Here is a 26,659-nt window from a genome sequence, read left to right on the forward strand (position 1 = left end):
TCTCATGTAGATTCTAGACGTTTAGGTATTGTTCCACTAATCCGATTTTTAAAAAAGTTTATGTTTTACAGAAAATAATGGCGACCTTCATCTGTAAAAGGCTTGTGCAAAGAACAATTTCTCATATTCATAAAGCCAAGGTAATTTGTTTTATTTAAATTTAGTCTAGATCTAGTTTTTATTAAAAGCATATTCTATAATGACTATATGGTGTAGTATAGTGTATACTCATACTGTATTTTAAAATAGATCTAGATCTATTAGATCTACTCACTGTAATCAGTGTAATTTACTGTAATCATGATCATCATGTATTATTTTATTAATTATACTGAAATTATTATCAATTATACACTTCAAAGACTTCACTTCACTGTATAAAATAAAAATAAATAAGTTCAAAGTTTTATAAAGTGTATTCAATCTAGAATTCTAGATTTAATATTATAGATCTCTAACTTAGTAACTATAATTAGTATAATTTAGTATAATTAAATTACTAGATCTAGAATCTAGATCTATAATTTATAAATTTTATAAAATAATTTATATAGATGTAATAATAGATCTACAGTAATCTACACACTATACTGTCTGAAGTGTCTGTCTATACTATATAGAGTAAAGTGCGAAGTTCGAGCAGTCCCGATTTGACAAGAGGTTCGAACAGTTCACTTTTTATTGCTATAACTTTTTTATTTGAATGTTTACCAAATTACTACTAGATTGCTACTGCGCATGCACCTTTTTTCTTTACTTCCGACACATACTATTTCCTTTTCCTTGTAAAGGTTAAGTTCATGGTGAGGTCAAACTCAGGAGGTGTGGAATTATTCTTTTTTACTACCCGGTAGTGAAGGAAATGGGTAATGGGATTAAGGCTATTTTTTAAGTCTGATGGTTCATCAGCTTAAAGAGACTATTTGAAGTTGTGGAGGGTCGGAAATGGTGCAATGGATAGTGTTCTTGCGCTGGAGTAAAAAGAAAATGACTTTATAGTAAAAATTAAATATTAAAACATGTTTTTAGATATATTTTCTTTGATCTGCTCGAACCTTCCACCAACCCGATCGAGCTTACTAACTGGGGAAAAATTCGCTCTAGGAAAAGTACGCTTGGCGATACTAACCCTACACCTCTTTGACTTCGTATTTAATTTTAACTAAGCCTAGTGATACTTTAAATCCAATCTATATTTATAGAAAAAAGGACGAGGAATTCAGAGATACCATCAGTTTTTTCATAGGTTAGACCGTTAACGGTGCTATAAAAATCCAAACATGAAAATTGCTGCCAGCGGGCTTAATGCGCTCGAACTTCGCACTTTACTATAGATACTAATTTATAGTTAGTATTTAATAAGTATAATTTAGCATAATTAAATTACTAAATTAGTATAAAAAAACTATGATCTAGATTCTAGATCTAGTAATAACACTAATAAGTAGTAACTAACAATTTGAATAAGTTTATATTACTTACTAATTAAGTTTAAAACGTTAGTAAGTAAGCGCTAGATAAAAAAAAAGTAGATTGCGGCTAGATCTATATACTTACTATTATAGTCTATAACTATATATTTTTTTGTAGATCTAGAATCTAGAGTAAGCTCTTATACTTATATTATATGGACATCCCATCAAATCCTCTTCAGTCTTCATTGAATGCATCACTTTTTTTTTTTTGTAATTCATTTGTTTTTATGTTTGGAGCAAAAATCGACGTTTTGGTACTGCGCATGTCCAATTTTAGATAAGTCCCAGTATTTTTGTTCCGTTTTTCTGAAGCATAGGGCAGTTTTTTAGATTCTCTGTAACCATGTATGTAAAGCTATTGTTTTAAACCTCCCCCGGCAATTCACACCCATTCATATAAATAAGGGATGAGGGCTATATTATGAGCCTGTTTGATCGTAGGCTGATGGGCATATCAAAATAAGCTTCTAAACATTTTGAGAAAGACATTCCAATCACATTTATACTTTTAGCTGTTAAATAAAATTAAAAAAGGAGGTATCCAAACGAATAATAATGAATTTAACTCATTCTCCTTTATTGGACATGACAAAATCGTAATTAGAAATATTATTGGGATTAATAAATCTATGATTTTTTCAATGAATAAACATGACCTAGATCGAGATATCTAGAATATATAATTTATGAATGAAAGAAAAAGTGCAGGCTGCTAATTTGAAGCCAGAGACCATTCCCACTGCAGATGATCACGTCAGGTGAGCTGGCGGTGAGGAGAGGTATACACTAAGGGTGTAGTGTCACAACCTATCAAACAGGCAGTGGAAGGAAGGGGGAGAGAGTCATGAAAAGAATTATAAGCATCTATGAGAGGGAGGGGGTGTTAAGGTGTAACAAAATGAACATCAAATTATGAAAACAAGAAAAGGGTCCTGGATGGGAATTAAAAGAAAGAGAGAGAGAGAGAGAGAATACATGTAGTCTAGTTGAATATATGTTTATTAAATTATAATAATTAATTTATTTCTGTCTACTTCTATACATGGATTATATAGGTATTTAAATAAATAAACCATAAACGATATATATATATATAGAGAGAGAGAGTATATGAGGAAATAGTCTATAAATACATATTGGAGAAGTGAATCTACTTCTTTTAATACAATCTAAATAATTTTTAATTAACACAGAGATTAAATTTATTACCAATTACATTTTGGTGCTCAGTGTCCAATGAAGGGGAAAGCACAAAAACTGCGTTCAATATAGGAACATGAAGTGACGCAATTTATTTTAAAATAAAATCTTGACTTTGGGTGGTAATACAAAGGAACACAGCTATTTTTATTGTCCTTTAGTTGAAGAATAAGAATCTGCTTTCCGTTTTTTTTTTTTGTAAGTTAAACCTTCACCAAATAAAATTAAAATTTGACATAGTTCCCGAAAGGCGGTGTCCAGTTATAAGAATCTACCATAGAGTAGCTGATGCCACTCGAACCCCTTCATGTTAAGATACTTTTCGAACACCCCACTCACTGTATTTTCAAAATTCACCTTTATTTTGATGGCTATCCCTATTACGAAACTAGTCAATTCCTATTGAGCATCAATCATTTCTTTATACTTTTAGTTAAATAGACACATTTACTATTTAGATCTAGATCTAGTCTCATTTACACCTGAAGACAATTTTTTTTACTTGAATTAAAAGTGCATTGGTTTCATTGGTATTATAACGTCACTTTTGTTTTGGGAAGAATAAACTTATAATAAAGTATTATAAAGTAGGTCACAAGTTAGGTTGTTGTTTTTTTGCCAATGATGCATCAGCTCAACAAAACCTATACATTATGCTTCTAATTAGGCAGGGAAATATATGCAAGTAATTGTTTAATCTGTCCCTTGCTATCCAAACATGAATATTGAGGTTAAATAGCCTACAACTTTCAAACACTCTCTATTTCAGCTTCGTAAAGAATCAAACACTGTTTTAATGTTGAAAATACACATCTAAGGGATATAACTCAAAGAAGATTTATTTTTTTTTTTGATGTAAATAGATTTAGATCAATATGCACAAATTGTACCTATTTTAAAATCACAATTTTATGACACATATACTTCCATGCTATAAACAGTAAATACCACCAATTGCATAAAAAAAAATACTTAACGGATGTACTTTAAGTGAAGAGAGATGTGCCATTCTTTTTAGCCATGTATTATGTATTAAAAACCAATACCTAACCCATGTACTTGATGTGAAGAGATATTAATAAAAGTAAAAGGGGAGATATAGAATGTAGATATGGTATTTTAAAATTAGAATGTCTTTGGCAGGGAAAAGGGGGGGGGGGGGGAGAGAGAAAAACAGTCAAGACACTGTATGAAGAAATCATCAATAATTGATCGACCCTTAAAATGTGACGTCACCCTCAAATACAGTCAGTTAAGAATATAATTTTATATTGTGCTTCTATATCTAGACATGTGGCACTGGGTCTATAATTAATTTATTTTGCCACAAAGTTAAATGCACTGCAAAGACACTCCTTTGAAACAAATAATAATGTTATTTAAAAGGATACAATTTAGAATAACAATAACACACAAACACAATACATTCCTTTCTTATTCTATCTACACCCCTTTTCCCAGGCTCTCTTTTTACACAATGCCACTTTCCAACAAGTAACAAATTTCAAGACAAAATCCAAGCGCAGCCATCAGACCAACACACAACAGAAACAGTTCAGTGATAGTGCAATACATAGGTGTAAACCAGGCCATCAACACAGCCCCAAAGCATTGTTCTAGTTGTAGTGAGAAAAAATGTTGAGGGGAAAGAGGGAGGAGCCAATTATTGATGCTAGATACGTATATATTTAGAGATACGTTTGTTTTTTATGGGACAGACACTAAGCATGCTCTAAGAAATACGATTTTGGTCAACCAGGTAGCTTGGGGAGGGTGGATTCATCTACATCTATATGTAACACAATTCACAAGCTTGTATTTGAAGTATTTTATTTGAATTCATTTTTTAAATTATTATATATAGATCTAGACTTAGATCTAGATATTTTATTTGAATTTAAATGCTTATAATAAATAATATTATATCTCATTATGATTATCTGGACTATTTTTCTTCTATATCACATAGATCTAGATTTGCAATACTTTATTAAAGTTGTATTACTTTATTTTGAATTAGATCTAATTTAGAATCTTGTTTAGAGAGACATCAAAATATTTTAAAAGTATGATTTAATAAAGCTCCAATTGCTCAATCATTAAGTTATATATCATGAGTAGTTCTCGTTCCCTAGGGCTATTTGAGCATGAAATGGGTTGCCTGAGGCAGCCAGGAAAACCAATGACTTGGCAGAATTTAAGTCTTGGATTAAATGCATGAATGACTAGATTGACCTAGGGATACACGCAGGATGTAGTCATCTTCTTTTTTGTAGTAATGTCTGTATATGAAGATAGATATATTTAGGTTATATCTAGACTTATACAATGATTATTGTAATTCAAATTCAGTTTTAGATTTTAGTATCCATATCCCTGTATTTCTGTCCATCATCTTAATCTTGATTTATCTTATCTTATAAAATACATACATTACTTCAAAATAGAAGATGATTACGTTCTACGCATCACGCATGTTAACCAATGACTTAAATTCTGCCAAGTCATTGGTTTTTCTGTTGCTTACTCACTCGATTAAGCCACTTTTTTCCTGCTTAGTTTTATAATTGTTTAACCTAGGAAGGAAATGAAAGTAGCTGAAAGTTAATTTTCTCAATAAGATTGGTTATGTTGGAGTGGATTAGAATAACAACAGTAAGGAAAACAATTCATACAGAATTCAACACTAAAGAAGGACTTTCCCATTTAATGCAGAATATATTTTTTACATTAAGAAAAGGCGAGGCCCCTTTGAGAGTTTGCTACTTCTAATTTGTACCTGTTTGTCAAAGCATCTTGAATATCATTCTTTTGTCTTTTAAAAATATGTAACCGTGCTTTATTATTGAAATAAATTTGTAGCAAAGTGACAAACAATTATGAAAGTAGAGGAAAAAACTTGATGCAGAATCTTAACAGTATCTCTTAGACTGCTTCTATTCTAGTTGTAAATGTTGATAACCCTAAAACTGTTAAACAAGTCAAATATTTCTCATCCAAATCATAGGAAATACTCAGACATGTTTTTCTATTTGTGTTTAACCTTGTAAAACTGAATTGTAACTACACTTAACTTATATCTTATAATGTTATTTTTAAAGAAAATTAAAAAGCATTCAAACAGAGAAGGAAAACAAAAACTGAAGATGAGTTCTAAGAATATGTATGTCTAATGTTGGTTGTGTGAGCAGTGGAGTAGCCTAAAGACTGATTGCTTAATAATGATAAAAATACTATAATTAAGTTGTTGCATTTTATTAATCTTTTATATTAATTAATGCTTAGTTACAGAGACACATTAGTCAGTCATCTAACCTGCATCAAGTGCTCTCTTGTTTCTCAAATACCAATTGTATTTTAAACAAAACAAATTCACTCATTGTGTCTAGAATCTCAAAAGAGAGACAACTCCATTTATCAAGAGGTAACAATTCCATTTCTTTGTTCTTAATTATGGAATACTAAATACATATTTGTGAATAATTCATGCAATAAAAAGGGTTCATTGTATATTCTGTTGATTACTGCAGTCATCACCATTACTTTTCAGTTCATTATAAATTTATTTGTCTGTTATTTTTATCTTTTGCATATTCAATGTACTGAGTGCATTAATAACACTATTGATAGTTTTTAATTTTAATTAATATTAGTATATTATTCATCCCATTAATAGTTTCAATTCTGATATCCTGGAAGTTATCCTTGCTTCTTTCTGGTTCTATTTTTAAAGGAAATATTAATAAATAAGTAAGATTAATTTTGTTTTCCAAAATAAATATGTTAAAACTTGACTTGAATATTTTTATTATTCTCTTTTCCAATAAGCTCTCAATGTCCTTGTACAGTATAAATTATCAGACATTGGTGAAGGCATCCGTGAAGTTGTTATATTAGAATGGTAAGGATTTTTAAAATCTCTCTCTTTCTACTTAGACATATGTATATATTATTATTATTATATATAAATATATATTTTTATAGATAGATAGATTTATATAGATATTACTAAATAGATAAATGTGCTTCTCTCTTTACCAATCTCTCTATACACATACACATATAGATATAAATAGACAGGCAGATAGAAAGACAGACATTTAAATACATATAAATATAAAGATATATAAAGATAGATTGATATTGATTGATATAGGTCTAAATATCATTAAATATGTTAGAACTCCTTTTTATTAATTCTAAGCTTTTTGCTTTTTTTTTCTAACAGTAGTGATATTGATGATAAGCAGTATTTTTTAAAATAAATTCTTGATGATTAGGACCTAGTCACAGTCATCTGAATCTCAAAAGTGTACTAAATATGCTTTCATTCCTCCATGATGTTAGGTTTGTAAAACCTGGAGATAAAGTTCATCAATTTGATAGTATTTGTGAAGTGAAAAGTGATAAGGCTTCTGTCACCATAACAAGCCGTTATGACGGTGTTGTGAAGAAATTATACCATGACGTGGATGCTGTTGCATTAGTTGGCCAGCCATTAGTGGACATTGAAACTGAAAGTTCTGAAGGTATTGGCTGCATAATTAATATCTTGTGCTTAGGAATGTGACTATAGACTGAAGTAATATATTGATTTTTGTTTCAACCTTGCTAACAGAATGTGTCAAGCAGCAAGAAGATGTTAATGAGGCTGATGCTGGAACAGAAGTCTCTAGAGCAGCAGATGGTGTGAAGACTTTAGCTACACCAGCTGTTAGGAGATTAGCTTCTGAAAATAATGTACTGTCTTCCAACATTTTGTACTTACTGTTAAATCACAATTGTAATGACAAAAAAAATACATAGATGAAGCTCTGATATAAAACCTAAATTATAATGAACTGGACAAAGTAAAAAGTGCTCACATTATTTTTGCTTGTTAATCCCTTTTTAAAAACAAGGCTTTCTAAAATTCTTGTATCTATTCTCTAAACATTTCATTGTGTTTATATTATAAATAATTCTAGCTGGCAAAGATTTTTAGTGATTTCTTTCAGATGAGAAATAATAGTCCAACAATTATTCATTGGCTTGTTTAGTGTGGGTATTGAGGGAAACAAGATGGCAGACAGAGAAGCAAAGGGAGGAAGTAGTGACAGAAACCCTAATTCCCTACTCGAACCTGAGACTGGAGAACAGTGCATAACATGTCACTTCTGAGATGATTGGCCACATTGACCTACATTACACACTTCTTAATATTAAGAAGAGAAGAGGAGCCCCCCCCCCCCCTCCTCTTTGGTTACAGCAGATTATTATAAGAAATTTTTTAACGCAAATAACCTCAGAACACTGTTTGACAGTGTAGATCCTGGGTGGGAAAATGCTGGGTTTTGTTAGGGAATTGGAACTGTTTGCTAGAATCACATATATTAACAAAAATTTTTTTTTATATTAGTACCTAGAACTAGAATTTTTAATATTTAAATAATAAATAAGCTAGTTACTTATATTGTAACTTATATATTTGTATCATTCCTTTTGTATTTACTGAGTAGAGGAATAGAATCCTTGAAGGATTAAACTTGGTTATAAACTTGGTGGCACAGATGGGGGTAGTGGTGTGAGTGTAGTCAGCCGACGCAATTCGCCCCAGGCCAGCGCTAGACGAGCGGTCAACCGTGACGAGCTACGACGGTCAACCGAGTCGAGTATCATCAGGACGGTTCGGGAAGGATCGTCGTCGTGAACAGAGCTCATGAGCGTCACGAGAGTTGTAGTCATCTGACCACCTAGAAACGTCGAGCGGCGTTCTGTCCGGTTCGAGAAGGCCAGTAGGGACCCTATATAAAGAGCGGAGGTGTCGCAGTCAAGACAGTCGAGAAAAGGGGCTCAATACAGCAAGATTCACGGCAGGGGTTCAGAGCCCGGTTCACTACAGTCCGGTCGACTACAGCACAGTTCAGCGGTGTGGTTCTGTACGGAGCATTACGACGGTTCAGTGCGGAGTACTATCAAGTACAGTTGAGACGAACGGCGTCTTGATCTTGGTCTGCGATCGAGTCCGACACAACAAGCCTAGTGTGTGAAGTCAGTCCTGAACTGTTGAACCCAGAGCAAGCCCGGAACGAGACGGAGAGGCCAGTGCAAGAGTTGATACTGCGGAACAGTGTTATCGGAGAGATATTTGTACAGTGTACAGTATTGGCTGTTATTTATTCAACTATTAAAGTGTTATGTTACTTTGGAGCCCTGAGTTGTCAAGTTCTTTACGTTGGTTGTGTAAGGTGCAGTTTGCAGAGAGCCTGAATAGTGAGATTCGTAACAATATTGTAACTTATATATTTGTATCATTCCTTTTGTATTTACTGAGTAGAGGAATAGAATCCTTGAAGGATTAAAGGGCACAACTTGGCCAAGTTGACCTATGTCTCAAATAATCACAATCATGGCCTCACTGAATATATTGCAAATACTACTTCAGAATAAACACACTTTTTGTTGTCTTTGGACAACTATTTAGATTTTTTTTTAATTGTATTTTTGTCTGCTGTTGTTGTTTTTTTTATAATTGCTTCAGATAAAATGCAAAATGATATTTGAATTATTTTTTTTCTAACAAGTGTCTTACAAAGTTGTCTTTAAAATTTAAACATCATTTATTTAAAACAAATGACAGATTAAACTTGCTGATGTGAAAGGTACTGGTAAAGAAGGCAGGGTACTGAAAGAAGATGTTCTCAAGTATTTGGAAGCAAGACAAGGTAAATATTCATTACTGCACTATGTAGACAAAAAAAAAAGTTAAGAGAAGCACTCATCATAAATATGCATTTAGTTTGGTAATATTATTAAAACATTGAATATTTTCTTTATTCCATCATTTGTTATTTAGGTTTTGAGTAAATGAATATTTTATAAAATTGACATTATGTGTGTGTACATAATTTATTGTTTTTGAGCATATGTTTTTTTGTTGTGTTTCAAATAATTTTTTTACTGTTCCCCAGCACCAACTCCAACACCTCAGACTTCTGAAGCTTTACTTCCTTCTACCCCTGCACATTTTCCACCAAAACCTACAACAGCTCCTCCACCACCAACTGTTAAGGTTGTTCAACAACAACCTCCTGTCATAACTACACCATCTGGTGAGGATAGAACTGTCCCTTTGAAAGGTGTAGCTAAAGCAATGGTGAAAATAATGACAGCTGCTCTGAAGATTCCTCCATTTGGTTACTATGATGAAATTGATGTGACACAGCTAGTTAATCTACGTAAAAAGTTAAAAGTAATTGCAGAGCAGCGTGGAATACAGCTTTCATACATGCCTATATTTATTAAGGTAATTATTTTTCTTATGTAATTTCATATTTTAAAGTTGATATGTAATGAAAAATGTATTGAGCTAATTTTTACAAAGCTTATATATCAACTCACTCTATCTGTCAGACTGGTAAAAGTTTTGTACACATTATTTCTCCCACCCCCAATCTTGAATCAAGTTGAAATTTTGCACAATTTTTTCTTGTACCTGTCACAAAAAAAATCAGTTTAAAAAATTAACCAATTATTTAATTAACTATTGGTAATTAATTATTTTGTTTGGTATCAAACAAGGGAAAGGTATTGTACTCGACAGATGTATAAATTATACTTTGCATAGAGTATTAGGTCATCGTTTAAAAGTTTGAAACGATTGGTAAAATATTTCTAATCACACAGATTTAATTTTGGTAGTCTAGATTTTTTACAAATTCAGTGACATGACTGATCCAAACCAATTGATACAATTGCGCTTAATATAATCTTTGTTTAAAAAAAAATAAATTTTTATATTTTTCTTCTTGTTTTTCTTCAAAGGCTGCATCTTTGGCATTATTAAAATACCCAGTACTCAATTCTTCTCTTGATGAGGCTTGCGAAAATATCACCTATAAGGTTTGTTATAAAATTTAAATTATATATCAAAGCTAGATATTGAGCTAAAAAAAATAATTTTTATAAAACTGTTAACAAATACATAAGGTTCAAGGTGTTATGAGAACAAGCTATACAAATATATATGTATATATATTTCCCAAAACAGTTGAGACTTTCACTTGATCAGCAGTAGGTCAAATGTTCATAAATAACAATTGTTTTTTTTTATTCCTGCTAGACAGAGAAGATTAAAAAGCAAAGATTTGAAAAAGAAATACAATAGTTACTTTATGCACACGTTTTATTGTATCATCTAATCTGATGACATGAAGATAATCACGTTGTTCTTAAATTTTAGTCTCATTAAGTCACACAATGGTATAGTTATGTATACTTTATGTATCACCAGGCATCACATAATATAGGCATTGCCATGGACACACCAGAAGGTCTCCTAGTTCCTAGTATTAAAAATGTACAAAACTTATCCATATTTGATATTGCCTCAGAACTGAACAGATTACAAGCTCTAGGATTGTCTGGGAAACTTGGTACCCAGGATTTATCTGGAACTACCTTTAGTTTATCTAATATTGGATCAGTAAGTATTTTATTAATAACTTAATCCTTTTGTTTCTCAACCATATATCTGTTGAGTCAAGCTTTTTTAAAACTCATATATTGTGGATAGAGAAAAAAATATATATATATATATAAAACAAAATCAATGCTATTAGCATTAATAAGATAGATAAGTCTTTTTCTTTTTTTCGAGAGAAAGAAAGAGAGAGCAAGGAATGGCACTTTTTAACACTGTAAAAAAATAACCAACTAATCCTAATAGCATTGAAAAGATAACTCTAGATCTATTGTCATTTCGCTACATTCAAAAGGGGTGAGATAAATGATTAAAATAAATAAAACCAAATTTCTATTTCTTTTTATTTAGAGATCAAAATACAAAATAAATGTAGAAAGGGGAACGGGAATGTGGCATTCACTTGGGGCCTTTGGAAAATGCATATTTTTCTCTAGGCCTGAAATTGATGGTATGAAGAATTGTATTCAATGTCTAATACCGTACATTGCTTACATTAAGATTAAAGGTTGAAAAAAAAAAAAAAAACTAACCAAAAGGGAGATCATGTTCCAAATATAATAATGATTCATTTGAGAAGCTGAAGAAAAAGTCATAGTGTGAACGAAGGACAATATAAAGAACATAAAACTAAAATGTTATTTAACCTTGGTCAGGCCAATAATAGAATATGCATCCTCCGTTTAGGACCCCTCAACTCAAGAAAACATTAAGAAACTGGAACATACACAAAATAGAGTAGTGAGATTCATAACTAAAGAATATTCACATTTGACTACAGTAACACCTTTAGCGAAATCACTAAATTTAGAAAGCCTTCAGGAGAGAAGTCTTAAAAGTAAAGTAGCAATTATACATAAAACACTGAACCATAATCTTCAAATACAAAAACAAAATCTAACAAAATACTCAGAAAGACACAAAAATAAAGGCACATTCCTCGTTCCATATGATAGGACAATTTTGTACAAATGCTCCTTTCTTCCCTAGCGCTATTAGAGCATGGAATGGGTTGCCTGAGCCAGCCAGGAAAAAACAGTGACTTGACAAAATTTAAGTCATTGGTTAACATGCATGACTAAATGCGTGACGTGAAGGACGTAATCATCTTTTCTTTTTTTTTTTTTTTTAAGTTACGTCTGTATTAGATAAGATAAAGCCTGGGAATAAATCAACGGGCATATCATGTATGGACTGTTAGTATATAGGTACATTAGACAGTCTAATAATCTTTTCAAAAGAACAATAAAAAAAGAATGTAAGAATAACGTTCAAATTTACTTGCTTTTTCCTACATATGGAGAAGAAATATATTTTCTATTTTTATGATTCTTAATTAAATATTGATTTCATTCTTTTCTTATCACCTTTAAAAAAATAACATTTATCTACTTATCTCAAACAAAAGCACATGGCATTTTCTTGTTAATTCACAGCTTCAGCAAGTTGTAGTTATAAGCTTATCATTTGTTTCAGTGAACTTCTTGTCTTATTCACAGATAGGTGGAACTTATGCCAGGCCAGTCATCATGCCTCCAAATGTAGCCATTGGTGCTATTGGCAAAATTCAGGTACATTGACAATTTTCTAAGTATATATTATTGTCATCATAAACTAATGTCTATGTTGTGCGCTGTTAACTTCAACAATATTTTCTTACAGGTTCTTCCCCGTTTTGATGAAAGTGGGGAAATTAAAAAAGCTCATATTATGAACGTCAGTTGGTCAGCGGATCACCGTGTGATTGATGGTGCAACCATGGCAAGGTTTTCTAATTTGTGGAAGCAGTATTTGGAAGAACCAACGACTTTTCTCCTTAGCCTTAAATAGTTGAACTACATATAAATTGATGGGTGTAATACATATTGGTCACTGTGATTATCTGATCTGTGTATTTTAAATTTCACTTCTCTAAAAATGTTGCATAATAATTTGGTGAACTTATACAGTGACATGTAAACATTACATGGTATACAGGATACTACACAGATTTAATGACTACAGTAGTAAAAAAACAAAATAGTTAAATAAACCAATTACTTGATACCGGTTAATTCAAAGCATAAAGCTGTTTTTGTTAAATTTATCATATTTAACTCAATAATAATTTTTTTTTATCTAGAGAAAGCCAAAACATTTTTAAATATTTGATTTTATTTCTTTATATAAAAATCTGTAAAACAATGTGCAATTTCCCCAAACTGTTGACTTACCTATAAAAGCTCTGATGTTGTAATGGACATAAAAGCAAGATTTCTTCTATTGGGGCTCTCTCAATAAAATTATATTTGATATATTTATATAGTATATTAGTAGACCTTACTTGGTCGTCTTGTTTGTTTTCTAAAAATGAAATACATGAAAAAGAATATAAAAATAAGGTTTAAAGAAATTGTTTGTTTGTATAAGTTGAATTATATATTTGTACTAACTAGGGAACAGTCTATTTTATTTGCTATGGTAAAACTACTTTTACTGCAAGTGCATTACAAAATGAAGGATTTGTTTTTGTTATTTCTTGTTGTGTGATTTATTTGTTGGCTCCCCTGTTTAGTCAGAGTTGCTCCACTTTTATTGAGATATTATTTCTGAATGAAAAATGTGTTTTTTTTGGGGAGTTTCAAAGCATAATCAGATAGTCTCTACAGTTGTTTTTTTTTTTTGTGATCAACTGATTTATATCCAATCCAAATGGGGTTTTGTTTCATGTTCACATGTTAGTCATAACTCATACATACATTTATCATATGAACACATTCATTCTTTTAATTCATGTTGATTATTTATTACAGACATCTTTTTTTTGTTGTTGAAAGGAAAATTTATATGTTGTTATGTTTATGAACTTGGGACAAACGTAGTATGCAGTAATTGTAGGAAGATAAGGAAAGAGATCAATTGTATTTCTCCTCAATGAGTTGTTTAATTTGTTCAGGATGTATATACAGAGATCTTAAACATTTACATTTCATTTTGTTATAACCATCACCTTTTATCACAAGCTCATTGAATAATAAAGTAGAGCTTTTGATGTACATATACCATAATATACTGATATTCAAGTATATTATGAAGTATATTTTCCTATTCAGTTTTTTGTCCTTGCTATTGGATTTGTTCTTTTAACTAACCATTTATGTACTGAGATTTTACAATAAAAAAAAGTATTTAGAAACTATTTGATATTAAAATAATATGACAGCCATTCATTGTTTGTAATTTATTTATTGTATAAGTTTATAAAAAATCTGTCTCACAAACTTACTTAAAGAAAAAAAAAAAACTCTTGTTTTTGTCTGGGACAAAAAATGTTGCTAAAAAGTTCAAGTATAAAAATAAGGAACTCTAAAGACTTGGATAAAGTATAATATTTTTTGAGAAATAGTCTGTGTTCTGTTAAGGGTACTCTAGTTGACAAAGGATATTGCTAACAAAATTAAGTTTACTGGTTCTCAGGCATAGAATATTTTCGCTTACAAATGTGTTAAATTTATCAGTCAAAATTTTTTTTTTTTTTTACATCTATTTCATTTCCATTCCGAAGACCAAACTTAAATTGAAATTAATTATTGACTTCAATCACACATGCATTTGTTAAACTAATTAAAGACTCATAAATAAAACTATCTTCCAACTCTTATCATATTTTCATGAATTAATTTTTATTCATTCAGCTATTAACACAACTTAATACAGCAGCAGAAAGTGCAACCATATTTATATTCGAAGACAGTACTTAGATCTATTTATATTGAACATTGAAAACCAAGAATGGAAGAAGAATCAATAGTTGATACAATGTTAGTAGTTTACTTGTTTTTAGCACTTCATATTGTCAATGACTTCCAGACATGTGTTGTAGTGAGACTGTTATTATCTTTCACAATTTTTTGTTTCCTCTTTCATTATGAGTATCATGTATTATTGATTAAGTTACTGGCACCAATTAAATTACTTAAAAAACTTGCCTGTAACATCAAAACAGTATTTTCATTGCATAATATCAATTACATCTTAGTCATTCTAATGATGTTTTATAGATGTTCTTTTGAATATAAAGAAAAGACAATTATAATGAAGCATTTGTTCCATATGGAAAGTGGATACTTTTGTTATGTTTTTTAGTCATTGTATCTCAGTAACAGATGTGTCTGGTATTTGTTTTATATCTACCACATCAAGTAAACTGAATTTGTTTCAGCAGATGGGTAATTATTCCCCCTGCAAACCGAGCAAGTTGAAGCTCATGAACATTCCTAAAAGTAAGTCTTGATAAACGCTCTTAGACTTTGGTCATGTTGCTACACAAGAAGCCTTTATGAACTCAGAGCCTAATTTTAAACATTGCTCAAAGAAGGATTAAGATGTTGACTTTGGATACTTTCAAGATTTTTTTAAAAGTAAAATAATTTGAATAGAGGATAATTTCATCAATGCTACTTGTTCTTTTTTATCAGTTATTTCCCTTTTTTGTGCTTGTAAGTATAATTTCATGAACGATTTTGCTGTAATGGCGAAATGTAGGATAATATTTCAGCATTTTGACAAACAAGACTAAATACATGTATACCAGAACTCTATATCATTATTCTTCGCTTTATTCACGTCGAAACTGTACAATGTACTTGTGATATATGAAACGTCAGGGCCGGCCTTATGTAATTGAAAGCCCTAAGCGAAGTGAATATAAGGTGGCCCCAAATGAAAAAGAAAAAAACAATTAAGATCGAAAAATACGCTATGAATTAAAAACCTCTCTGTGTCTATATCTAAATCAACAAATCAGTTCAATTCATATAGCTCCGATAGCACGAATGTGCTTCATGGACGATTCATGATCACCAGACTAGAAACTAAGTTTCGACATCTCTCAAAAAAACAACAATGGTCTTCGAACATATATAGTCCAACAAGTAGATCTAAACATTAGTGAATAAACCTTGAATCGTAGTAGAAACATAGAGATATGCTAGTAGACATAGAGATATGCTAGTAGAAACTTAGACATATGCTAGTAGAAACTTAGAGATATTCTAGTAGACATAGAGATATGCTAGTAGAAACTTAAGAGATATGCTAGTAGACATAGAGATATGCTAGTAGAAACTTAAGAGATATGCTAGTAGACATAGAGATATGCTAGTAGAAACTTAGAGATATGCTAGTAGAAACTTAGAGATATTCTAGTAGACATAGAGATATGCTAGTAGAAACTTAAGAGATATACTAGTAGACATAGAGATATGCTAGTAGAAACTTAGACATATGCTAGTAGACATAGAGATATGCTAGTAGAAACTTAAGAGATATGCTAGTAGACATAGAGATATGCTAGTAGAAACTTAGAGATATGCTAGTAGACATAGAGATATGCTAGTAGACATAGAGATATGCTAGTAGAAACTTAGACATATGCTAGTAGACATAGAGATATGCTAGTAGAAACTTAAGAGATATGCTAGTAGACATAGAGATATGCTAGTAGACATAGAGATATGCTAGTAGAAACTAAGAGATATGCTAGTGGAAACTTAAGAGATATGCTAGTAGACATAGAGCATAGAGTTCTGCAATGTTTGAGATGTGATCCATGTTTTGCTAGTTTCCTCCAATCAGTGGCCCTGGGCGACTGCCTAGTTTGCCTATTTCTAAGGCTCTGGAAACTTAATGAAATGAAAATTTAACATTATAAAAACATTGATTGATTTAATTTGTAACAAGATAATTCCATAGCAAACTGTGAAGAAAACAAATAGCCAATAGGCCTACATAAACATCGGACAATTCTTCAAATAGATGTAGGTCCCTAAGCACTTTGAAACGTGTAGAAAAACGACATTCTAAGATAGAAACTATGCATGCGCTTCTTCAGCTGTTTTGTTCTTGTAGGCCTACGTAGTTTGTATTATTAGATATTTCTAATAATAGGCCTACCTAGGCTCTACGTATCAATTAATAATATAAAGGATAGGCGTTACCTTGTTAACAACAAGGGGAGGCTACAACAAGTGAAGGCATAAATGAAAACAATTGAAAGACTCAAACATGCAAAGAAAAAAAAATATAAGATTGAACATTTTACGATGAAAAATGTGTGCTTCAGTTTCATCTATTTGACTCATATTTTAAACTATTTGTTTAATGTAGGCTATGCTATTAAAAACTCTTATAAAAAATAGCCTATACTTGAAAAAAAAAGTCGCGACAAGAAAACAATGGGGGATAAAATTGCGATAGTTTGTAATGTTATGGACAATGGCAATATTTTTAAAGCAAGAGTCTAAGTAATATTGTAATTGTGATTAGACTCGTGATGATTGCATCTTTGCTGTTTAAAAAACCAAGACTATCAAAAACGATAAGGCATTGGTTTTGAAAATCAAGATTACAAACTAAGCTAAAAACATTTCCTGTGTACAATCGATGGACCTGATTCGTCGTATTCCTGCTTTGAGATCCACATCTGTTGGAATGTTGAAAGCGAGGCCAAGATGGATCCGCCTATCCAGACCGAGTATTTCCGTTCTGGAGGTGCGATCACTTTTATTTTCATTGTGTTGGGTGCCAAGCTGGTCAACTCTTTTTGCATCCTGTCTGCAATTCCTGGGAACATGGTGCTGCCTCCTGACATGACCACGTTAGAGTAAAGGTCCTTTCTGATGTCCACGTCACATTTCATTATTGAGTTATACGTGACTTCATGGACACCAGGTATCTCCATCCCCAGGAAGCTTGGCTGGAAGAGTGCTTCAGCACAACGAAAGCGCTCATTTCCAATAGTGATAATCTGACCATCAGGCAGCTCGTAGCTTTTCTCCAGAGCTGATGAGGTGGTGGCCGTGGTCATCTCTGTTTCAAAGTCCAGAGCCACATAAGCAAGCTTCTCTTTGACATCACGTACTATTTCCCTCTCTGCGGTGGTGGTAAAAGTGTAACCTCTTTCTGTTAGAATTTTCATCAGATAGTCAGTAAGATCTCGCCCTGCCAAGTCTAACCTGGGGATGGCATGAGGTAGAGCATAGCCTTCATATATGGGCACTGTGTGGGATACACCGTCTCCAGAGTCAAGGACAATACCTAAAAAAAAACATTTAAAAAATATATACGCATACTTATGATTAGCACAGTAGCTCTCATAAGGTCATAACACGTTTTTAGTCCTAAATTCTTTTTTTTTAACACTATTGAAATACTCGGAAAATGTTTTGTTGTGCTAACGTTAATGTAATTTAAGACAGAAGTCCTGAAATTTACCAATGTGCCCAAAAGAAAAAATCAAATCTAAATGTCTATCAAAACTTGTGTAAAATCTTGATCAAATAATAATGAATTTACCAGTAGTTCTTCCTGAAGCGTAGAGCGACAACACTGCTTGAATGGAGACATACATGGCCGGTGTGTTGAATGTCTCAAACATTATTTGGGTCATTTTTTCTCTATTAAAAAAGTAATGTTTAAACAAAAATCAATATTTCTATTAGGTGAGAGTATGCAACTACTAAAATCCCTGTTGTTGTTTTTTTTATATTAGTTGTAAGTATGTGACTACTAAAAGCCCTGTTGTATTTCTACTCGTATTTCAGTTTTAATTACAATTAGGTCACGTGGGCAGCTAAACTGAATCAAGAACATCACTTGATGAATTCTTAAAAGGAAGAAAAATTAACCTTTTTTTTTTTAGTATGTCGTTGGATTTATATTGTTATGAATCTACATTGCGCACTGTCATTAGGTGCGAGACTGTGCACCATGAGGCACAGGACGGAGACACGAAAGGAGAGAGGAAGTCAAAGATGGCCGATGGTTAGAGAAGAGATGAAAACAAGGACGCTTGTGATGTGATTAGTTTGGCTCTAGATCTAGTTTCTTATGGTTATTTGGCTAAGTTACAGCAATATTATGTTAGGTTCGTGTGACAATTAAGTATAAAAATGCACCTACCACACGTCCCCAAACACATGTCATACTTGAAAATCAAAAGAATGTAACCATTTTTAATATATGGCGTTAACAAAACTAATGCTCTGGATCTGCATCGTATTATTTCTCTTCTCCTTATGCAAGTTGTTTTTTGTGATCCTATAAACACTTTATGCCCACCTGTTTGCCTTGGGGTTCAATGGGGCCTCCGTCAGCAGCACAGGATGCTCTTCAGGAGCCACACGAAGTTCATTGTAGAAAGTGTGATGCCAAATCTTCTCCATGTCATCCCAGTTGGTCACTATGCCATGTTCGATAGGGTACTTGAGGGTCAGAATACCCCTCTTGGACTGAGCTTCGTCTCCGACATAGCTCTCTTTATTACCCATGCCAGCCATGATGATCTGGAACCAAAAGTGGATAAATGCCATGCTGTTTTGATAAAATAGTCTACACATGCATTCTCTTCTACATACTAGTTCTGGATGCCCTGGGGCAACGAAAAAAGATTTTTTTCCGTCAATTATTTACAAAAAAATAATGCCTACAAAAAAAAACATAGACACAAAGAATGTAGTAATTTGATAATGTCAAATACAATTTACTAATTTCAGCGTTAACGAATGGAACTTAAGCGAATTTTTTCGACGAAAAGTCGTTGAGGATTTTGCTGAGCTCTAGCTCCCTGAGTAAATCACATTCAAAACTAAGTGTGGGGTTAGATTCTAGCTCCCTGTGGAGATCACAGTACTAAATGTGAGTGTTAGCTTCTAGCTCCCTGAGTAAAACACATTCAAAACTAGGTGTGGGGGCTAGCTTCTAGCTCCATGGATAAATCACATTCAATACTAAGTGTGAGTGTTAGCTTCTAGCTCTATGGGTAAATCACATTCAATACTAAGTGTGAGTGTTAGCTTCTAGCTCCATGGGTAAATCACATTCAATACTAAGTGTGAGTGTTAGCTTCTAGCTCTATGGGTAAATCACATTCAATACTAAGTGTGAGTGTTAGCTTCTAGCTCTATGGGTAAATCACATTCAATACTAAGTGTGAGTGTTAGCTTCTAGCTCCATGGATAAATCACATTCAATACTAAGTGTGAGTGTTAGCTTCTAGCTCCATGGGTAAATCACATTCAATACTAAGTGTGAGTGTTAGCTTCTAGCTCCATGGATAAATCACATTCAATACTAAGTGTGAGTGTTAGCTTCTAGCTCTATGGGTAAATCACATTCAATACTACGCTTGAGTGTTAGCTTCTAGCTCCATGGATAAATCACATTCAATACTAAGTGTGAGTGTTAGCTTCTAGCTCCATGGGTAAATCAAATTCAATACTAAGTGTGAGTGTTAGCTTCTAGCTCCATGGGTAAATCACATTCAATACTAAGTGTGAGTGTTAGCTTCTAGCTCCATGGGTAAATCACATTCAATACTAAGTGTGAGTGTTAGCTTCTAGCTCCATGGGTAAATCACATTCAATACTAAGTGTGAGTGTTAGCTTCTAGCTCTATGGATAAATCACATTCAATACTAAGTGTGAGTGTTAGCTTCTAGCTCCATGGATAAATCACATTCAATACTAAGTGTGAGTGTTAGCTTCTAGCTCCCTGTGGAGATCACAGTACTAAATGTGAGTGTTAGCTTCTAGCTCCCTGAGTAAAACACATTCAAAACTAGGTGTGGGGGCTAGCTTCTAGCTCCATGGATAAATCACATTCAATACTAAGTGTGAGTGTTAGCTTCTAGCTCTATGGGTAAATCACATTCAATACTAAGTGTGAGTGTTAGCTTCTAGCTCCATGGGTAAATCACATTCAATACTAAGTGTGAGTGTTAGCTTCTAGCTCTATGGGTAAATCACATTCAATACTAAGTGTGAGTGTTAGCTTCTAGCTCTATGGGTAAATCACATTCAATACTAAGTGTGAGTGTTAGCTTCTAGCTCCATGGATAAATCACATTCAATACTAAGTGTGAGTGTTAGCTTCTAGCTCCATGGGTAAATCACATTCAATACTAAGTGTGAGTGTTAGCTTCTAGCTCCATGGATAAATCACATTCAATACTAAGTGTGAGTGTTAGCTTCTAGCTCTATGGGTAAATCACATTCAATACTACGCTTGAGTGTTAGCTTCTAGCTCCATGGATAAATCACATTCAATACTAAGTGTGAGTGTTAGCTTCTAGCTCCATGGGTAAATCACATTCAATACTAAGTGTGAGTGTTAGCTTCTAGCTCCATGGATAAATCACATTCAATACTAAGTGTGAGTGTTAGCTTCTAGCTCTATGGGTAAATCACATTCAATACTACGCTTGAGTGTTAGCTTCTAGCTCCATGGATAAATCACATTCAATACTAAGTGTGAGTGTTAGCTTCTAGCTCCATGGGTAAATCAAATTCAATACTAAGTGTGAGTGTTAGCTTCTAGCTCCATGGGTAAATCACATTCAATACTAAGTGTGAGTGTTAGCTTCTAGCTCCATGGGTAAATCACATTCAATACTAAGTGTGAGTGTTAGCTTCTAGCTCCATGGGTAAATCACATTCAATACTAAGTGTGAGTGTTAGCTTCTAGCTCTATGGATAAATCACATTCAATACTAAGTGTGAGTGTTAGCTTCTAGCTCCATGGATAAATCACATTCAATACTAAGTGTGAGTGTTAGCTTCTAGCTCCCTGTGGAGATCACAGTACTAAATGTGAGTGTTAGCTTCTAGCTCCCTGAGTAAAACACATTCAAAACTAGGTGTGGGGGCTAGCTTCTAGCTCCATGGATAAATCACATTCAATACTAAGTGTGAGTGTTAGCTTCTAGCTCTATGGGTAAATCACATTCAATACTAAGTGTGAGTGTTAGCTTCTAGCTCCATGGGTAAATCACATTCAATACTAAGTGTGAGTGTTAGCTTCTAGCTCTATGGGTAAATCACATTCAATACTAAGTGTGAGTGTTAGCTTCTAGCTCTATGGGTAAATCACATTCAATACTAAGTGTGAGTGTTAGCTTCTAGCTCCATGGATAAATCACATTCAATACTAAGTGTGAGTGTTAGCTTCTAGCTCCATGGGTAAATCACATTCAATACTAAGTGTGAGTGTTAGCTTCTAGCTCCATGGATAAATCACATTCAATACTAAGTGTGAGTGTTAGCTTCTAGCTCTATGGGTAAATCACATTCAATACTACGCTTGAGTGTTAGCTTCTAGCTCCATGGATAAATCACATTCAATACTAAGTGTGAGTGTTAGCTTCTAGCTCCATGGGTAAATCAAATTCAATACTAAGTGTGAGTGTTAGCTTCTAGCTCCATGGGTAAATCACATTCAATACTAAGTGTGAGTGTTAGCTTCTAGCTCCATGGGTAAATCACATTCAATACTAAGTGTGAGTGTTAGCTTCTAGCTCCATGGGTAAATCACATTCAATACTAAGTGTGAGTGTTAGCTTCTAGCTCTATGGATAAATCACATTCAATACTAAGTGTGAGTGTTAGCTTCTAGCTCCATGGATAAATCACATTCAATACTAAGTGTGAGTGTTAGCTTCTAGCTCCATGGATAAATCACATTCAATACTAAGTGTGAGTGTTAGCTTCTAGCTCCATGGATAAATCACATTCAATACTAAGTGTGAGTGTTAGCTTCTAGCTCTATGGATAAATCACATTCAATACTAAGTGTGAGTGTTAGCTTCTAGCTCTATGGGTAAATCACATTCAATACTAAGTGTGAGTGTTAGCTTCTAGCTCCATGAATAAATCACATTCAATACTAAGTGTGAGTGTTAGCTTCTAGCTCTATGGGTAAATCACATTCAATACTAAGTGTGAGTGTTAGCTTCTAGCTCCATGGGTAAATCACATTCAATACTAAGTGTGAGTGTTAGCTTCGATAGCAGGTTTTGTTGCATCGTCTTTCGGAGCTTATTGTTTCAAGCCTGCCACCCCTCTCCCTAAAAAATCCGACCCTGCTAATTTGTATTGAAAAAAAAAGTTGTTTTTTTTTTTATTTGAAACTATTATCTTTTTTAAATTAGATTAATACATATACCGCGAAAGCTGAGTTTTTAATATAAGCTGTAAGACAAATCTATAACAAATAGCAACATACCTGATGTCTTGGTCTTCCAACAATAGATGGAAAAACAGCCCTGGGGGCATCATCCCCAGCAAAGCCGGCTTTACACATTCCAGATCCATTGTCTACAACTATAGCAGCAACGTCTTCATCGTTCATGTTTGTTTTGTTGTATTTAATAAAGCTAATATAAAAATTTTAGTTTTTAACTTTTCGCCTTTAGGTGTATTAGTAGGCTTGCTTTCTCTCTGAAGGTTTCGTCTCTGGCTACGGTATTATATAGGCCCTAATACTCGAACCTAGCCCACCGCATTGAAGTTCTCTGAAATTACAAATTGTATATTTTCCTTATTTAGAGGTACGAAGCCGTCACGGCCATATAAAGTAGAGCGCAGAGTTATAAAGATAGAATCCTAGTCACTGAAGTCCGCGCTGCATGATCGATTATATCAGTGGAGAGTTTGATTGTGCGCTGAAAATGGTTTTGTTTTGTGAACGTGTGTAGTTGAGTGACCATACTAGGATATTCGACAACATTTGCTGCAGTATTAAGCTAGTGTTCATTTGATAGATACATAATTCATTGATATTTCTTTTCAGGAGTACACAACAAACACTATTTTAGTAGAATAGGATTTCTCTCACTCTCTCAGAAAAGCAAACCAAAACCCACACGATAGGTGAAGATAAACTTTTATTTTGCACTTTTTTTTAAAGACTTGATGATTACAATGTTTTGATTTTAGTAATGTCATTTAAAAAATGGTAATACATTTTTATATAGGCCTATATGATAGCCTATAACTAGATAATATTTAGACCTCCACGAAAGATAAGATAAAGAGTATAAGAGGGTCAGTCATTTGAAAGTAGAGGTAGAAAAAGAGCGAGGTGGGGATCCAACTTTCATTCAGGGCTTCAAGGTAACTTGTCGTCACCAAGAAGTACACAGAAGTCTAATTCACAAAGCGCTAGTCGTGTGTGTGTGTGTGTGTGTGTGTGGATGTTATGTATGTGAATGTTGTTCGTGTTGGCATCTATATTGTTCTAATAGTAAATCTGAGGTGGACCATTGGAGTCAAACTGAATTTCCATTTGTTTGGACCAATAAAATTATCTTATCTGAAACAGTATCCCACGTGTGGTACGATGCTAGAACTGGGTGGACCTACTCTAGTTGCTTTTTCATTTCCCTCGACAATCTTCTCGAGAGTTTAAGACTGTCGATCAGCTCGTGAGTTATCTCGCCCCCCCCCCCGCCTTTTGTTTTTTAAAAAAGATGCATAATTGCACCAAAATAATTGAGTGTTTTGAAACGCTTTATCAGGTACGTACTAATGTTTTCTAAATTTTTATAATAACTCCTAGGAGAGTGAGGGGGGATAGAACATAAAATTAGTTTAAATAGAACATCTACTTGCGTCTTTATTAATAAGTCTTTTATTTTTGTCATATATATATATATATATATATATATATATATATATATATATAACACCAGTCCCCCCATTTAAAAAACAACAACATTGGGGATTGGTGACTGATTGGTCGAACCATCTCCCACCCGTTGATCCAACAGTGTTTCTGCACTGTTTTAAAACTGTCATACAGCAGGTGAGGAAAAATCTCCAAAAATTAATAGATATTATAATAACTGAATCAAAGCACACAATTGACCTACTCTTGACACCGTTTTATTTTTCATCATGACAATAGTGACAACCAAGTGTTTCTTGTGATTGTTAACTTCTGTCATTCGGAATTCTTTTTAATAACTAGAGGAAAAGTGGGGGTGGGAATGGGATGTACTGTAGAGCCAAATTTATGATGATTTAAAATGAAAGACCATATTTGGTTGGTCTTTTCTATTGGATAAGCTTGCTATTTTTAGTAACTGACATAGGACCTACTTTACCTATAGAGAGTAAGAGCAAATCCAGGTTAAAAAAAATAATACAGGTAAATGTCTGAGTTTGAAGTAGGTCAAGGTACACAGTACACTGCACTACTATGGGACAATATTTGTTGTCTGTGCTTATTTGATGCTCAATACGAAGTGTTTGCATCAGTAAGGTAGGGGTAGACCATTCATAGGCTATAGGCCTACAATATTACATCTAGATCTACATCTTAACATATATTATCTAATTTTTCATGGGCTTGGGGAGGGGGGGGGGTGGTGCTATAGTCAAGCCGCAGATGCTCGAATCCATTTGACTGGGAGTTTTTTATAAGCTTATGTCAGAAAGTTAAATTTAGCCAAGGTGGAAATAGTTTGGGCATCTATTGCATGCAGTATAAAAGGTTTGAAGTGGGACTGAAGCCTTATAACAAATAATAATATTTATCAGTCAGGGTGAAGATTCGTGTTGTTTTAGTTCATGGGTTACAAATCAAACTGTGCCATTCGTTCCAGACTTGAGACAGAGAGTCATATCTGAGTTAGTCTGAAAAAGAAAACTCAGGTACATTTGCGTAGCGCTGAAAGTTTTTGACTTGTGTACCTCCTACTTCAAATGTGAGGAAATATGGTTTTGCACTGTTACCATTAGTCCTAAGATAAAGTCAATCAGCATAATTAGAGAGACATGTGATGTGCAATTTTTATATAGATATATTGATTTTTACTTTTTCATACATAACTATTATAATATCATCATTCAAAACATGGAGCAGTGTGGCGAAACAAATTTATAACAGGGTAATGGTGAATGTAATTGTTTCCTGTGTACATAATTAAAGGCCTAAAAACAAATGAACTTGTATAGCTCAAGAATTGTCCTGTCAATAGAGCTATCTAGATTTGTTCAACTTTTTTTTACTTTGGTTTCTCAACTTCATTGTAGTGGTATTATTAGTCACATGAATAATCAATTTTTTTTTTAAATTTGGCTCTGTCATCATTGTTAGGGGTTCAGTTCCAGAGTACACCAGTGATCTTTTGGAATAACAAGATAGTTCAAGGTCATCTTGTTTCTGTTTAGTTCTCTCCTACACTTAGCTCTCTCCTACACTTAGCTCTCTGCTACGCTTAGCTCTCTCCTACGCTTAGCTCTCTCCTACACTTAGCTCTCTCCTACACTTAGCTCTCTTCTACACTTAGCTTTCTCCTACACTTAGCTTTCTCCTACACTTAGTTTTCTCCTACACTTAGCTCTCTCCTACACTTAGCTCTCTCCTACACTTAGTTCTCTTCTACACTTAGCTATCTCTTACACTTAGCTCTCTCCTACATTTAGCTCTCTCCTACACTTAGCTCTCTGCTACACTTAGCTCTCTGCTACGCTTAGCTCTCTCCTACACTTAGCTCTCTCCTCACTTAGCTCTCTCCTCACTTAGCTCTCTCCTACATTTAGTTCTCTCCTACACTTAGCTCTCTCCTACACTTAGCTCTCTCCTACACTTAGCTCTCTCCTACACGTAGCTCACACTTTCTTCATTGTCAAAAAGTCTGGAAGAAGTTCACAAGTTAGAAAGCGTTAAAAAGCACAAGTCAAAAAGTGAAGCATTTGTTTCA

At 33.3% G+C, this 26,659-nt stretch overlaps 2 protein-coding genes across 2 annotated transcripts; one reads left to right on the forward strand and one right to left on the reverse strand.

The window, feature by feature from the left end:
- Positions 1-6: 6 nt before the first annotated feature.
- LOC106068945 (lipoamide acyltransferase component of branched-chain alpha-keto acid dehydrogenase complex, mitochondrial-like) lies at positions 7-14,341 on the forward strand. The gene is made up of 11 exons (XM_013228459.2): positions 7-140; positions 5,961-6,099; positions 6,504-6,576; positions 7,023-7,204; positions 7,294-7,415; positions 9,295-9,379; positions 9,626-9,960; positions 10,479-10,556; positions 10,948-11,139; positions 12,636-12,707; positions 12,799-14,341. The coding sequence occupies exons 1-11, from the start codon at positions 78-80 to the stop codon at positions 12,964-12,966; spliced, it is 1,509 nt and encodes a 502-aa protein (XP_013083913.2). The 5' UTR covers positions 7-77; the 3' UTR covers positions 12,967-14,341.
- A 14-nt stretch (positions 14,342-14,355) lies between these two features.
- LOC106068953 (actin, cytoplasmic-like) lies at positions 14,356-23,545 on the reverse strand. Its single transcript, XM_013228476.2, has 4 exons — positions 23,176-23,545; positions 19,237-19,460; positions 18,472-18,572; positions 14,356-18,213 (listed from the first exon to the last, which is right to left on the reverse strand). Exons 1-4 carry the CDS (start codon positions 23,299-23,301, stop codon positions 17,534-17,536), a joined length of 1,131 nt encoding a protein of 376 aa, XP_013083930.2. The 5' UTR covers positions 23,302-23,545; the 3' UTR covers positions 14,356-17,533.
- Positions 23,546-26,659: the final 3,114 nt, after the last annotated feature.

This window comes from Biomphalaria glabrata, chromosome 5, assembly GCF_947242115.1.
Source record: "Biomphalaria glabrata chromosome 5, xgBioGlab47.1, whole genome shotgun sequence".
Classification (NCBI taxonomy): Eukaryota; Metazoa; Mollusca; class Gastropoda; family Planorbidae; genus Biomphalaria; species Biomphalaria glabrata.